General features: G+C 38.7%; 1 protein-coding gene across 1 annotated transcript; it reads right to left on the bottom strand.

The window, feature by feature from the left end:
• Positions 1–13: 13 nt before the first annotated feature.
• Positions 14–13,765, bottom strand: tmc8 (transmembrane channel-like 8). The gene is made up of 16 exons (XM_061722531.1): positions 13,508–13,765; positions 12,736–12,988; positions 10,767–10,915; positions 10,503–10,637; positions 10,371–10,420; positions 10,143–10,282; positions 9,923–10,070; positions 7,408–7,569; positions 7,159–7,319; positions 7,011–7,080; positions 6,172–6,269; positions 5,824–6,010; positions 5,345–5,487; positions 5,049–5,210; positions 4,833–4,911; positions 14–4,069 (listed from the first exon to the last, which is right to left on the bottom strand). The coding sequence occupies exons 1-16, from the start codon at positions 13,548–13,550 to the stop codon at positions 3,953–3,955; spliced, it is 2,097 nt and encodes a 698-aa protein (XP_061578515.1). The 5' UTR covers positions 13,551–13,765; the 3' UTR covers positions 14–3,952.
• Positions 13,766–16,556: the final 2,791 nt, after the last annotated feature.

Here is a 16,556-nt window from a genome sequence, read left to right as displayed (position 1 = left end):
CAATTCAATTCTTAAAAACGTACATCTTGGAGCGTAACAAACTTAAACATTTTTTTAAATATATTCATGCACATATATTGTTCATTTAAACATAATTAATACTTTTTAATTTTACATTTATTTAATTAATACATACACATAAAAAGAAACAAAGTATGATGAATCAACACACTTGCAGAGATGTTGAATATTGCTCAGTCACATAACAAGCAACAAAATCCATCACATAAAGGTTACATGAATACCCGAGTTATTAATACTGGTAAAAGTGAGAAGTCATCATCTCTTTGACTGCTGGCTTTTGGTCGACCCGGATCTGCTCCGGGTCTTCTGAGGACGGCCAGAAAACTGTAGAATTATCTATGTGTAAAGGGAGAAATACTGTAATATCCTGTCTGTATAGAGCCCCGGATTCAAAGTTAGAATTATTCAGTGATAGTGTGACAGAACTACTCTCTCTGACAAAGCATAAAAATGTTTTCATATGCGGAGACTTTAATATCGATATCTTAAACCCAAACAACAACGCTGGGACAGATGACTTTCTAAATAGTATGTATGCGGCAGGTATGCATCCCTTAATTACAATGGCCAGCAGAATTACCAAACATAGTGCCACACTAATTGACAATATATTTACAAATGTCTTAGAAGCAGATCCAGTGAGTGGACTATTGATATGCGATATCTCTGATCATCTACCAGTCTTTGCAATGTGTGAGTGGAATCATATTGTAAAGAGCGAGACGAAAAAAAGAAAGTTAGTTAGGATAAGAAATGAAAAGAATATGAACGCATTGGAGAGTCAGCTGTTGACACAGACATGGAGACATGTGCTCTCTGAAACAGAAACAAACAAAGCGTATGATGAATTCCTGAAGACTCTCACAGGACTGTACCATAAACATTGCTCTGCAAGGGAGATAACAGACAAAACAAAAAAGAAAGCCACACCGTGGCTTACGAAATCACTTGTAAATGCATGTAGGAAAAAAAACCTTTTATATAAACAATTTCTCAGAGACAGAACAGAAATAGCTGAATCCAAATATAAAAAATATAGAAATAAGATAAATAGTGCACTAAGAAAGCAAAAAAAGGATTACTATGAAAAACTACTATCAGATAACAAGAATCATAACAAGAAACTCTGGAGTATAGTGAATTCAATATCAGGTCGGAAACCAAAGGTCACACTCCCAGACCACCTTATTATAAATAATGAGACGGTGTCTGACGGGAACTTGATTGTGGATCAATTCAATAAATTCTTTGTAAATGTTGGCCCACAGCTGGCCAAGGACATCCCTGAATCACCATTGCGCTGGGACCATTTTGACTCTGATAAGAATACAATCACTAAAAATTCATGTCTGTTACTTGAACCAGTCACTGAAGCAGAAGTTGTAAATGCCCTCACACAGTGCAAATGTAAATCTTCAGTAGATGTAGACGAAATTGACATGAGACTGTTGAAGGCGGTACAAAAAGGAATTATAACACCACTCACGCACATATGTAACTTATCCTTCAAAACCGGTGTATTTCCAGACAAGATGAAAATAGCAAAGGTATTACCATTGTATAAAAGTGGTGATATAAATATGACTACAAACTATCGCCCGGTCTCCTTATTGCCGCAGTGTTCAAAGATTTTAGAAAAACTCTATAATAGCAGATTGGAAAAGTTCATGACTGAACACAACATCCTGTGTGATAGCCAATACGGGTTCAGAAAGCAACATTCGACAGCACTTGCCCTCACAGAGTCCTTAGAACTGATTAAAGATGCGCTTGACCACAAATTATATATAGTAGGCATCTTTATTGACCTCAAAAAAGCTTTTGACACTATAAATCACGATATTTTGATTGAAAAATTATATGATTACGGTATCAGAGATACAGCTTTAAGATGGATCAAAAGCTATCTATCTGGTAGAGTCCAATATGTCCAGATGGGAACAAATACGTCTACATGCCTGGATGTCGTCTGTGGGGTCCCACAGGGGTCAGTCTTAGGCCCTAAGCTATTTACTCTATATATCAATGACATAATCAAAACATCTGATGTATTAAAACTTATTTTATTTGCTGATGATACAAATATTTTCTGCTCAGGAAACGACTTGAATATACTGGAAAAAGCGATTAACAGAGAAATGACAAAACTAAATACATGGTTTAATATAAATAAATTATCACTAAATCTGGCAAAGACCAAATTCATGTTATTTGGGAGAAATAATGTAAGGAAAAGCATAAACTTGCAAGTTAATGGATACAATATAGAAAGAGTGAGGGAACATAAGGTTCTGGGTATATTAGTGGATGACCTCTTGACATGGCGACCACATGTAAAAATAATTCAAAATAAGATGGCAAGGAGTGTGTCTATTCTGTGGAAATTGCAGAAATCTCTCAATTTAAACTCGCTTAAGACCATATATTCGGCACTAATAGTCCCACATATGAGGTACTGTGTAGAAAATTGGGGTTTCACTTACAAGGGCATTACAGAACCAATATTTAAATTGCAAAAAAAAGCGCTTCGCATCATTCATTCTGTCCCAGCCAGGGCACATACGAACGAACTGTTCATAAAGGCGAAATATCTAAAACTGAGAGAGATACTTCATTTTCAGATGCTACAAACAATTTACAAAGCAACACATTGCCAGTAAATGTTCAGAAATTGTTCACTCTTAGTCAAGGTCCTCACAGCATGCGCAGCTTGCTGCAGTTTCAACAGAAAAAGATAAGGACAACGATGGGAAGCCATAGTTTGTCAGTAGCTGGTGTGAAAATGTGGAATAGCCTAAACAATGAATTAAAGTTAGCAAGAAATTTAACTGTTTTCAAACATGGGTTAAAGAAACTGTTATTGAAGGATTATCAAACCTAGGTACACGAAGGCAATGTCTGGCTATGTGTACAAAACAATGGCAATGTGGGAAATTCAGCACGGGAGCACCTAGCATGGAAACAAAACATGGAGACTAAACAAAGTCACTATAAAATGTGTGTGTGTGACATTGAGCTCTATCACAGCACAGCAGATATCACGACCAAGCAGAACATAAAATCAAGAATGGAGATTCTGAACTGGTCAGTAAATGCTATTGACAAGATTTTTTCTACACGGCGTGCTGGGACAAGGGAACCGGCCTGTCCAGATGGGACATTCTTGGCGGGATACACCATGGACAGCTGGAATAAGTGGAAAGTAGTGTGTCTTGGGGTGTTGGATATAGAAGACGTGGAAGACGTCTATATATTCACGGGCATGACGGTGGGCCTAGTGATCCTAGGGCTTGGCGGGGTCTGGATGCTACAAAAGTTGAGAAAAGTGAGAGCTGATCAGGCAGAGCTGCTCTCTGGCCTCGCTGACATCCAGGAGAGACTGACCAGTGTATGGTCGGAGGTGTCCAAAGCTCGGGAGGAGATGAAGTCAGTACGAGCGGAGGGGGCAAAGGCGGCTAGAGAGCCAGAGGACGGCGACTAATCAAAATTGCATTGACACACGCACCTCCATTGCAAAGTGGATTGCATGCAAAAAGAGGCTTGGACATTAAAATAACTGAACAGTGGACACAGTAGTAAATCACAGGAACGGTGATCAGGATGAGTGGACTGGACACGTGTACAAACATACATGCTATCTGGACTGTGAAGGATGAAATTAGACAAATTGCTATGTGGTAAACTATGTATCTTACTGAATTCTGTTGTTGATGTGATCATGAATCTTACATAGAACGGGGCGGGACTTTGATAAGCGTCAGCTTCTCCCGTACCCTTTTCGTCATGTGCTGAGTATGCAGTGTATAATGTTCTGGAGATGAAATGTGTCTATATAAACATGCCGAAATAAACGAAAATAAAATAAAAGCTGAAGCATCTTTGCAGAAATGGTTCTTCAGGTGTTGTTGATCCACGGAGGGTCTTCCTCTCAGTGACGGAGGCTGGTGTCTCCCTCTGCAGCAGCTGAGCGGACTCTGTTCGTGTTCTTTCGACTTCTCAGCAGGGTGGTATGCTGCTTCACTAGGAAACGCTTATCTGAGCTGCTCTGTTGGTGAAAAATACACATTTATAGGCATAAGGTGAACAAACACAGCAGACGTACATAGGGCACCGATATGCCCCAGTTACAAAGATTTCCAAACAGGGGCTAAATAAAATAGTAGTGAGGTGATAGTGTCATTATCCTATTTTGGGAAAGTAATTTGTTGGTACTCAGAGTGGTGCTTGGAATCTTTGAAAAAATTGAAACCTGATTCTATTTCTGTATTGTTAACACAAAATATATTAAGAGAATCCAGCTCAATAAGACTACAAAAATACTAAATACTTGATTAACTGAGGACAACTGTACAAATACACACATTTATGAGCTGCAAAAGGCACACAGTCTGTGTGAGTGGTTGTGTAAGTCAAAGGATTGAGTTTTGAGATATTTTAGACATTTGCAGCTCGATGAACATCAACAAATCTGAGGTCCTCACTATTATACATTTTCTAATACATGTGCTTTAAAGATCAAACACTTCTCCAAACAAGACTGGGAGCCAGCTCATACATGATTGAATTCACCTGTCTCTGATTTTATAGTTGGATTAACTAAACATTATAGTCACACTCACTGATGTGTAATACATGTGATCTCTTCCTCAATAAAAAATAAAAATAATAATCTATAATTTTTCTTGTTGACTTCAGAACTTACTTTGCTACTTCTTCAATTATTAAAAAATGTAAAGAGTTAATATTTTTATTTTACCGGAGAAAATGCATATGCAACATGCATTATTATAAGCCGTTGAGTGACTCACCATAACCAACATGTCTTTCAGTCTTTCAATAGCTTTCCGATTTGCTCGTCCACGAGACAAATAGGAGGTCAGGATGATGCTGAGGGGACAGATTGTGGTTCATGTCTCATTCAAAGAACATCAGATCAAACAGGAATACTACACATGTTTCCTCACATAAGACACTTTTCTAATAACACGTTGGTTTCACAACTGACAGAAACGTTGCATACATACATCTCAGTTAGTATGAGAGGCAGGGCAAAGGCCTCAGACATCAGGAAGCGGAGTGTGGTCTGGGCCGGAGTTGGAAGACTTTTCACACAGTCTCCTGTGACATTAAACACGCTGCGTCCATTTGCAAATGGACCACAGGAGGACACGGGGCTTTTATCAAAGCTAAAAGAACACACACATACAATAAAGGAAACACTTGAGTGACAGGGGCATTTTGTAAATGTGATGTTGATGACAAAAATGTTATCTCTGCAAGAAAATACCACAGACAAAACGAACAAAAGAAGAAGTATTACTTTTCTTTTTGTTGGTAGATGCTGAAACCCAGTGTGACTGCAGCCATGAGAAGACCCAACAGCAGCATGAGGTGGAATAAAACTGAGGAGTTGGAGCCTCGAAACATTCGGTGCTCTGCAACACAGCACCGCAGGACACTGAACTGAAAACACACAGAGACCTTGGTTTAATTTTACTTCTTGGTCATTCACTGCAGAATAAATTGCAAAGATGCACATAGATATGTCTATAGATCTTTTTTTTTTTAATTCTTGCACGAATTAAGAAGTGACAAAACAGATCAGCACTATTGATCAAAAACTAGTTACGAGTTAAATTGACACCACTTAGTTCTGTTTCCAAAATGGGAAGTTAGAACCAATTTAGCTCAGTTTAGCAGTACAAATAAACAGCTAACATAGCTGTATTAATAAGCAGAGAATAGAATAGTAAAGTAGTTTTTTTCCCTGCAGATATCATGTGTTAGGTATTAACCAACCTTTTTGATGTAGAATGTGGCCATTAGTATGACAGTTCCTATCAGAGGCAGCAGGGGGCAGTAGTAGACTCCCATCCAGGACACAGTCTGACCATAGACTAAATCCAGCACATTAAAGGGAATGAGGAAACGCTGTTTCCCGAACAAGTGGGCCACCAGGGATGTAGGATACTTCTCCTGCAGCAACCTGCCAAATGGTGGGAATTGAGCTTGTTCAGAAAATACAGAAAACATGAGAAGAATGGAGACTGGATCTTCCCTGAACCAAGCGAAATCTACTCAGAATACGCATTGTTTTTTTCCATTCAAACCACAATCATGACTAGTGCTGATCCCCAGCAAACCCACTTCCTGGGGTAGTTCAAGAAAAAGGTGCTGCAGAAGGTGGTGAGGAAGCTGAAGATGCACAGCTTGTACATCTCTCTGCCAAACTGATTTTCCACACACTGTGAAGAGGAAACATGAAATGAAAAATGAAAAACTGGTCCAAATAATGCATCGCAAAATGTACTAATTAGGGGTGGGCAAAAATATCGATACGGCAATATATCGCGATACATAGTCTCCCGATACGATATCGATATTCAATGTATGTATCGCGATATATTGCCGTATCAATATTTTTGCCCACCCCTAGCTGCACTTTATTTTGTGATTTCAGTGTGGGTGAGACACTGCATTTTATTTTTGTCATTTTAAGTCAGGGGCAAGTAGCTGTACTGTATTTTTGTGATTTCAATTTCAGTGTGGGTGAGACACTGCATTTTATTTTGAGTATTTTGTATCTAAGAATAATGCAAACTGCACTTTTCATTGTGTTTCAGTGTGTTTTTTCATGCAAATATGTTGCATAATTAAAATGGAAAGTTTGAATTACATTGTTTTGACTCAGTCTGTCCAATGCATTATCACTATCATCTGATGTACATATATACAACTTGGATTTTAAGATGTGTAATGCATTTTAAAATTTTTCGGTGAACTATGAAGAATATCGCGATATATCGCATAATCGGAATATCGCATATTTGTATCGTATCGTGGCTCAAGTATCGTGATGCGTATCGTATCGTGAGGTCCTTCCCAATACCCACCCCTAGTACTAATGATCTAAAGAAAGTCCAAAAGGGGCCCAGCACTTATCTGTCTGAATCCATCTGAAGCATTTAATCTTTCTCTAAACTTACGCCTTTGTTACTTCCTCTCAAGATGAAAAATATGTAGATGCCGAGGGATGCCAGCTTCAAGAAGATGCTCCTGAAAATTAAATGAGGTTATTCCTGGTACGTGTTTGTCTGTGTGTAGACCATGTATTTGTCTTATTTTGTACCTCACCTCACAAGAGTGGTATTCACTTGCATAGTGAAAGAGTAGTCTTCAAAAGATGAAATCTTACGGAAGATATGAGGAAAAAGTAGGTTCACGAAAGTGATGGTAATGGGAGGGAGATACTCAAAGATCAGACTGACCACCCAGGTGTGCATACTCTGGGAAACCTATTCAGAAAATAAAAAGTGAAGTCTTAAACAGTTTCCTTAATGGCATACTAATAAGAAAACTCTGAGGATTAACTACAGTACTTACCCCGGATGATGCAGTTATAGAGAAGTAGATGAGGACAAAGGCTCCACCAAGAAGGGATAAAACCAGGAGGTTGAGGATGAATCTGAGCAGGTAGAGACGCACCTTCTGGCCGAGTGTCCTCTGCGCTTTTCGCAAGGAGAAGCTGTGCTCCTCCAGAAACAACTGAAAAGTAGACACGGAGTTCCTTTAACAACTATCTATAATTTGGAAATTATAAAGCTTTCTCCTTTTGGTTTGATATAGAATTTTAGAAGCTCACCCAACAGTTTTTTTTATACTTCTACTTAAAAAAAAAAAATATGTCAAATGTTTTATTTATTTATTTATTGGTTTAGTTGATAGGGACAATGCAGTTTAAACATAGTTTCAGTACAATGACAGCAACTGATGTTCTGCACATAGAGTTTATAGCTATTGCTAATTTGCAACTCCTGTCCCTAGTTGGGCTTTTCTAACAATAAAATACAATACAACAATATCTAGGACCTATAATAGAAAATATAAAATTACATCTATTTAAAAACAATCACAAAATAAACAGTCACATAATCCCACAATCTCCACACGTCATACACATACTCCCTCACTCATTCACTCCCTCTCAACACGCATCACAACACACACAGTAACAACATTTCAAAAGCGGGTACAATCCTGTTGTGTTTTCAGCCAGTTCTTAACCATGGATGCAAAGATTCTGCGATCTGATACCAATTTCATTTCATTCGGGAGTCCATTCCAGAGATGACCGCTCTTTACTGAGAAAGCTGATTGTCCGAATGTTGTTCTGCGGTAAGGTATTTGACAGTTACAGTTTGTAGAGCTCCTGGTGACTCTGCTGCTGTTTTGTCTCTGAATAAACACTGAGAGTGGCTCTGGGGCCAAATTTTTAATACATTTGAAAAATAGTTTAAGAAAGCATAAAATAATAAAACTGTCAAAGCTCAACAGATTATATTTCTTTAAAATGTTACAATGATGCCAGCGAATTTGCTTTTTATCGATAATCTTTAAGGCTTGATTGTATAAAGTACCAATTTTCTTTATTGCAGAAGGAACTGCTTGAGCCCAGACTGTAACACAATATGAAATGTGAGAAAAGATCATAGCGTGCATATACAGCAGGGCTGCCTGGTTTGGAATGTAGTGCCTAATTAATTTGAAACAATTGAAGTTGCTTTTTATTGTATTTGAAATCTTCATTATGTGTTTATCAAATTTGAGTTGAGGATCTAGTATTAATCCAAGATACTTAACTTCTGTTACTGATTTAATTTCTTCATTGTTTAAGTGGATTTTAAATCTTTCCTGCATATAAATTTTCTTCATTATTACTAAATGATTCAGTGAGTGAGAGGTCCGGACTAAAGGCAGGCAGTGTGGTTTGTCATTGTTTTGAAATAAGCAAGAGCTTCCTTGAAAGACATGTTATCTGTGCAGCAACATGAAGATCCCAGCAACATACACACAGCAAAAGTCAAAATGAATCCCCCTCTTCATGACATCAAACAAAACAAACATGTTTAAAGTAAGTTTGGTTCCAAAATAACCTAGTTACATCTCCATTAAGTTAAATTAAGGTTTTGAATGATGTAATCAATGGCAACAGGGGAAAACAAATGCCATGGCCAAATTTATGGTCGCTCTGACAATGAATACTTAATCATGTAACCACTGTGACATACAGTTACCAATAAATGTTATGGTAGCTCCTAACTGAGTTGACACCCATGGCTCTTGAGAGATCTTAAGCTTTTCATCCATGGAAAATGGTGTCAGCTCATCCAGATTGTGTGGCTTCCAAGCAGGACATAGACAGAGGTTACAGGTTGAGATCTGGGCTCTGAGAGGAAACTCCAGGACCTTCAGTTTTGTGTCCTTCAAAATATTTTGAATGTTTTTTTATGTTTTGGATTATTGTCGATCTAAAAATATACTGGCAGCAGGTTTCTTTGTATTATTATTCGTGGTATTCACAGTTTTCATCGATGAGGAGCCCTCACAACAGTCGAACATCAAGTAGAGAAGAAGCCACTTCAGTCCCAGTCCCAAGCTTTTGGAAATCTCACCTTTTCAACTGCATCCAGATTTGTTTTTAGCAGAATGTCTCCCCTTGTACTTTGTAATTATGCAATATTCAGCTATTTTAGAAAAACAATTAGTTGCAACACAGTTCACCCTAATTTTACACTAAATTCCGACTTAATGGGAGACAAAAAAAAAGCAGTTTTAAATCACCAGCCCTCAGGCCTGAGTGATTATTAGTCATGCATTATTTTTAATTTAGCTAATCACCCTGCTAATAATGTGTCCTCTTAGGGCTACATTTTAAAAGTGATTTAGAGAGATGTTGATTAGTTGTTGGCTGCTGACTGTGCTCTTTAACCATGTCCCTGTTGTAAAAGGAGTCCTTTAATGTTTTCTCCAGGTTCTGTATGTTGTCAGGAGCTTTAAAAGTATGTAATCCTGTAAAGTGGGCCTTTCACATCCAGGTGTGGAGTGGATGTCCATTTACCTTGAGGTCATTTCTGATGAAGCTGTGTTTGAGAGCAGCGGCTGAAGGGTCCTGAATGGTGAAGTCCCAGCCACAGAAGATCTTAAAACTCACATTCATGCTGTAACGCTTCCCGAGCATCCACGTGTGCTTGTACCCAATGGTTGTTCTGTAAAAGGTCAGCAGATGTAAGGAAAATGATGACGGGAAAGTTTTAGCAGGATTGCTGTGGATCACTAACCTGCGGACCACCATAATGAGACTGAGGAAGAGGATGGTGATGATTCCCTCAAAGTACAACAGAGGTATGTTCAAGCAGGGAAAATGCAGAAAGCCGGAAGTGTAAAAGCCATAGAAAACAGGTGTCCGATTCAGGAAGCCCTGTAGAAAAAAAAGACAAGCGACATGGATTATATGTGACAAGGACTGAAAAACAAACAGTACACATGCATGGGTTTAAAAGTCTCACCGATCCAAGAAAGAAATCTAAAACGGAGTCACTTTCGTTGAACACCAGCTCTGTGAAATCACAAAGAATTGCTTTCAGGAACGCTGACCTTAACCCTTTTATTTACTGACATGTGTCAATGCAGCCACTCACCATTTCTTTTGTTAGTGCCATAAACTACCGTTGGTACCACAATGAAACCACAGACGAGAATGCAGTGTAGTAGGTTCAAGTAAATCAGATACCTGAGGAAAACGAAATAGGCTTTCACGCCTACTCCAAACCTGCCTAGAATAGATCACTGAGGGTTAGAAAGTGAATTAAAAGAGCAGGGGAAAGTTGTTCTTACACCAAAACTAAACAAATGCATGTGCAAAAAGCATTGTGTACAGTTAATTCACTTGTAACTTGTCTGACCTTCAATTTGGTGAAGAGTGTGCTGCAATGGCAGCAGTCTGGACAGAGAATCTCCCATCTGAGTCCACACCCTCTTCATGCTGATGCTTTGACTCCGCCTCCAGGACTGCCAGGAACCTATGTTGCTTCTTTGTATCTTCCTCCTTTCCCTAGTCAGCAGTATTTATGTGTTATTAATCAACTCCCTTAACTCCCTACACATGAAGACCATGGAAACCATGGAACCATGGAAACAGAATCAACACAAAACTGTACTAAAATAAGGCATGAATCTAAGCCAACACAAATACAAATAAAAGAGTACCAGATGAAGTGAAGAGCTTGTTTCGAATATAACTATCAGAGGGCTCTTTTATGACATTACTTTTATTAAAAGTAGTTACAAACCCAAAGCAAGGGACCTCATAAGAGTCATAAGTGGATAAGGTCAGAAAGATAGCAGTGTGGAAACCGGGGATTTACTCATCTACAATGATACGACTGAGACATCCAGAGAATTTGGAGAACTCAAGGGGTCAAGGCTGACCTATCCTGATGGTGCACAACTGTCTCAGTCAGTAAAATCAAGGTTAAATCTCCACCGTGCAGGGAAAAAAGACACACATGAACAATATCCAGAGTAGGCGTCTCCTGGCTGAAGCTAGCTCAAGATGGACAGTGATAAAGAGAAAGACTTCCTCTAGTCGGATAAATTAGAATTAAACATTGTTTGTGGAAATTGTGCATGCTTTGACAATGTAGAGTTCAACAACCAACATCTGTGATGTACAGGGTTGCATTAGTGCACATGCCATGAATAGCGGGAAAGACATCTTTAAAATTATGTCTTTTTGGAGCAACATGCTGCCATATAGACAACATTCCTGTCGTTGCCAACTCCCTGTTGGTTAGGTTTGCCTTGCTAACTGCCTTCACATATATGAACTCTGTTGTGTGAAATCAAACTTCATCTTTTGTCCTCCTTGCTGAATTATTTCCTGGTCTCAGACCATCAGCTGTGGTGAGCTAAGGCCTGGAATCCTGAAGAATCCTGGAGAATCCTGGAGAATCCTGGAGATCCTGAACTGCAGCTTCAATTCTTAATTAAGTTAATTAAGTAAAAATTGGAAAGATTTTGCTTTAAAAACTTAATCTATTGGTATTTTCGGTTCCTTTGATGATAAATGAAGAGCTGATATGACACTGTAGAAAACCTTTTTGAATCGTGCCATCATTGACTTAAAAAATGACAATATATTTTCCATAAACAAAAAATCTAAAGAAAAAACAAATATATATGTTACAGTTAATGTAGAAAAACGTCTATTTTGCAAAATAGCCGGCTAATGTGCAAAATAACCGGCAGGGCGGTGAATATGTAAAATAGCCGGCCAAACGGCTATTTTGCAAAATAGCCGGCTAATATGCAAAATAACCGCCAGGGCGGCTAATGTAGAAAAACGGCAGTAGCCGGTTAATGCTGTGGATGTGTCAGAGCCAACACTTTTTCGGGGAGTGTAACGTTAGGCTTCTTCAACAGCTATAAATAGCCTTTTCAACAACCAGCATGTGCAGCATATGGGCTTCTTCAATTGGCTGCTACGCACCAACTGCACTGATTGGCGACTGTATGTGACTGGTTTGAAGCGTGAATTTCATCCATTCAAATGAACTGTAGGGTATTCTGTAGTGTAGTAACTGGACTCTATCTAACAAATGAATTACGTTTGCTTAGTTTGTTTTGGTTTCATCAATTTGTGCAAATGGAGGAGGAGGAGAGACCTTATCTCATCATGCGCGATCATATAATAATTTCCAATGTATTGCAACCTATTTTTATCTGATACACATCAGGTACTTTTTTGGTGGCGACAGGGTGACGGGGTCATATAAAACTCTGCAGCTGCTTGTAAACACATTGACCGTTTATACTTCAAAGTCGAACTGAACTTTATATTGAGGAGAAACTGTATACGATGTAGCCTCCTACCTGGCTCCCCTCTTGCCTTGCATGCACAATGCCAAGTTCTTGAGTGGCTGCATAGATGTTTTGTCTCTGGGTCCTCTGGACAGGTGCGTACTGGAATGGCCCTCCGTTGGCTCTGTACCACATCCGTAGGTGTCACTGGCTCCCAAAGGACCATGTCTGTTTTGCTCTGGCCGTGAAGCCTGGATGCTGGGCAGCAGGTCAAATATCTCTGTCTGATAGTACTCACAGGAGTCTGAAGACAGGCTGCTCTCAGCTGTGGAGAGAATACGAAACATTGCATTACTGGTAACAGAAAATGTTTGTTCATTTTCAATTAATCACTGGCTAAATATGTAGAGGATGTCATTTCTCTAGAATGTTGAAAAATGTTTACAAAGCACCAAAAGTTGTGCCTTTAATCGTTTGGCTTCTATCTACATTCATGTTTATTTCATGCTGAGAACACAGCGGCTTGAAATATGTGGCTGCATATCAGCTCACTTTCCTTTTTGCTATTTCTTTTGTTTGTGCACATCTGGATCATTCAAATGCATTTTTGTCATGAAGCTGTTAACTGTCAAAGAGATGTGCAGCTCTTCATTTCAAGTCTTGAATGTGACTACAAGCCTGCATGATTACAAGCAATCACATCTCTTTCTTTCATGTATGTATAATGTACTGCAAACGAATAATTGAGGTAGCCACATTCACTAAAACCAGAAGCAATGGCGCAGTGCCTAATGATCAAAATGTCGTCTCACTTTGAGAGATAAGGAAGTTTGTTTTTTGTTACCTGATAAGAGTCTCATGAAGTTTACAGTTTTCTTGTCCTCCATTGTACCTCCACTTTAACAAAACAAAAACAAATTCTCTTTACGAATAACTCCAACAAACTTCTTCAATCAAGCTGTAGTTTTAGGATCTGAAAAGTAAAGAGTGACTTCGGCGGTCTGTGCAAACATAAACAGCTTTAGACATCACAGCACACGTCATGCCGAAGCTGAAACCTCTGAATGGCTCATTTTCATGAGTTTTGGTTGGTTTCGCTAATTTCCTAGGGAGGTGGAACAGTTGTGATACTTGTCCACACAGAGGCTGAATTTGACAGATTGCAGGAAATCACATGACAGGATACAGACACAGGCTGTTGGTTGCACTGGCTGCTGTACACACACACACACAGTTGGCTGACACTCATCGAAGGAGGGCTTTTTTTAGTTCTGGAAAGGCTTTGACCCGGACACCTGACTAACATTTTTGTGTTGTTAAATGTGTATGATTTTACAATTTCATTACCTTTTTTATTGTTCATGTCTGATCGTATGTCGGTGACATCTCACAAAGTGTAATGCAAAACAAAGTTTTTCAGTTTTTAATTAAAGTGACCAGTATCAGCTACATGATCTACATTGTTCCAGTCAATACTTTCCCCTCGTTTATGCCTGATAATGAAGTAATGGAAAAATGTGTTTTCATAGGTTTTTTCCAGGGATTCAAATAAACAATGAAATGACTGGACATTACAGTATTTTTCATAATTTGCAAGCCAATAACTGAATTACAGAGTGCAAGAAAATGAGATGAACTAGTTAGCAGGCTCTTTATGCCCACTCAAAACCACAGAGACGTTTCAGACTTCCAGTCAACACGTCTTGCAATACATTATGAGCATGAACATCATTTCCTCTCCACCCTTTCCACATGATTGGTTTCAATTCTATTGAAACTTCAGTGCTGAAAGATAATTTACATAGAAGCATAGGAATGATGTCAAGAAAAGAATATTGTTTTTGCTACTAGGGTTTGGACAAAGTCCGTCCAATTAATACAGCGACTGAGCAATAGCAAAGGAAATATTTTAATTTCTACTATTATACTATTAGTAGCAACACTAAAATATAACATCACCATTAGTCATGCTGCAATATGAGATATCTTATTGTAATGTTAAACCACTTTAAGATTGTGATTGAAACATTACTCAATTTGACCTTTAAAAACACATCCTAACTTAGAGACACTTGTCATCACCAAGACTTATTTAGACATATTGGTGGCCCTTCAAGTATAAAAATGTGCCTCTCTGAGTACAAACAGGTATTTAGATTAATTATAAAATGATTTTGGAGCATTAGGGAGTACCACCAGAAATGAAGAATATTTTTCATTTATATGTGCATGAACGCAAAAGAGTTATTATTTACTTAATCCAAAATTAGTACACGTTATTTGTTTGTTTTTTATATTTAGTTTATTCATTATTATTGTTATTATGATTTTAGAAAAATTGGGAAATAGGTAAATGCAGCACATTATGAAGCAAACAATAATTAATGGTTCTTCATAGTCAGCTTGTCTTTACAAATCTGTTACATAACATTTGATTTCAATCAGAGGTTTTGGAGTAGATTAATATCTAAAACATTGCAATGCAGTGGCCCTTTAGTAGGCTATATAATTATAGTTTAATGGAACCTGGCCATCTTTATAACATTTAAGACTTTTTTTTCTTACTGAAACATGTCTGTCCTTTGTTTTAAAACTATTCTGAGCTATTCAGTCAATGGCACGTAAATATGACTCGGATTACATTTTCTAGTTACAGCCTGTCGTGTTTGTTTTAGAGATGCAGCGTTGGCGGGGAGACCAGCCCCCGGGTCTGGCAGTCAGAAGGCGCGCCGATTTTTTCCAGTGGCCAACCGCGGTACTGCAACCAAAAATCCCATGCGGCCCAGAAAGCTTTTTTCCCATAGACCGCAATAGTAAAAGAGAAGCCTCTAAAACTGTTCACAGGACACCTCCAGCTGTAATCCCCGGCAATTACTAATCTTTGTATTCTATATTTTTAAGTCATGGACTTTATATCCGTCAAAAATGTTTTATAACGGCCAGAAAAGTAAAAGAAAAGTCTCTTTCTGGGCGTGACGTCACGGCTGACGTCACAGCCGTGTCGGTGCATTCCACGGATGTTTTATATTAATATATATTATATAATTATATTATATTAATACATTAATAATATATGTAATGCTATACATGTAATAATATACATTAATTAATATATTATATTAATACATATTATATTAATATTCGCGGCATTGCCCCGGGGCATGATGGGAGGCCCCAGAGCATCATGGGAGGTGACTCAACTGCGCATGCTCTATGGGCCGCTGTATGCGGAAGTAAACCCGGAAGTCAGAGATTTTTTCGGCGGATGCGCTGGCTGAGCAGAATGCATTGAAATGAATGGGCGGCCATTTTTGACGTCCGATCCAGTTTCTATAATACATCCATGGGGGAGACCTTTGGTCCTTGCGCTCGCTGGCATGTATTTATGTACGTTTTAATTTGGTTTGGGTCGGAGAACTATGTACCCTCAAAGACAACATACACTTTTGTCTCTTTGCGTGTGTTTGGTTACAGATTTGAACGATTTTAGCTGTATATTGTTTAACAATTAGGGAACATGAATAGGACCGAACCAAAAGTGCCAGTTTTGAGGGGGGTCACCTATACGTTATGTCTTTTTTCGTTTAAAATTGATTTCGGGGAATACTTCGAGACAATAAAACATTACATCTACTAAAAAAACAACAACACAACGCTACATTTTGGGAAAGTTTTGTATCTCTGCGTGCGGGAATGATCCGTGTTAAACCCCGTGAATGTGTGAATGGTTTCTCCCCGCCGCTTTGTGAGCGCAGTCAATAGGCGGATTTATGGTTCCGCGTTACGCCAACGCAGAACCCATGGCGTAGGGTACCGCGGCGACGCGGAACTTAGCCGTAACCTACGGCGTAGGCTCTGCGTCGATTTAACGCGGAACCATAATTCAGGCTTAA

This window comes from Cololabis saira, chromosome 1 (assembly GCF_033807715.1).
Source record: "Cololabis saira isolate AMF1-May2022 chromosome 1, fColSai1.1, whole genome shotgun sequence".
NCBI lineage: Eukaryota > Metazoa > Chordata > Actinopteri > Beloniformes > Belonidae > Cololabis > Cololabis saira.
This window is presented reverse-complemented; position numbering and strand designations above follow the sequence as displayed.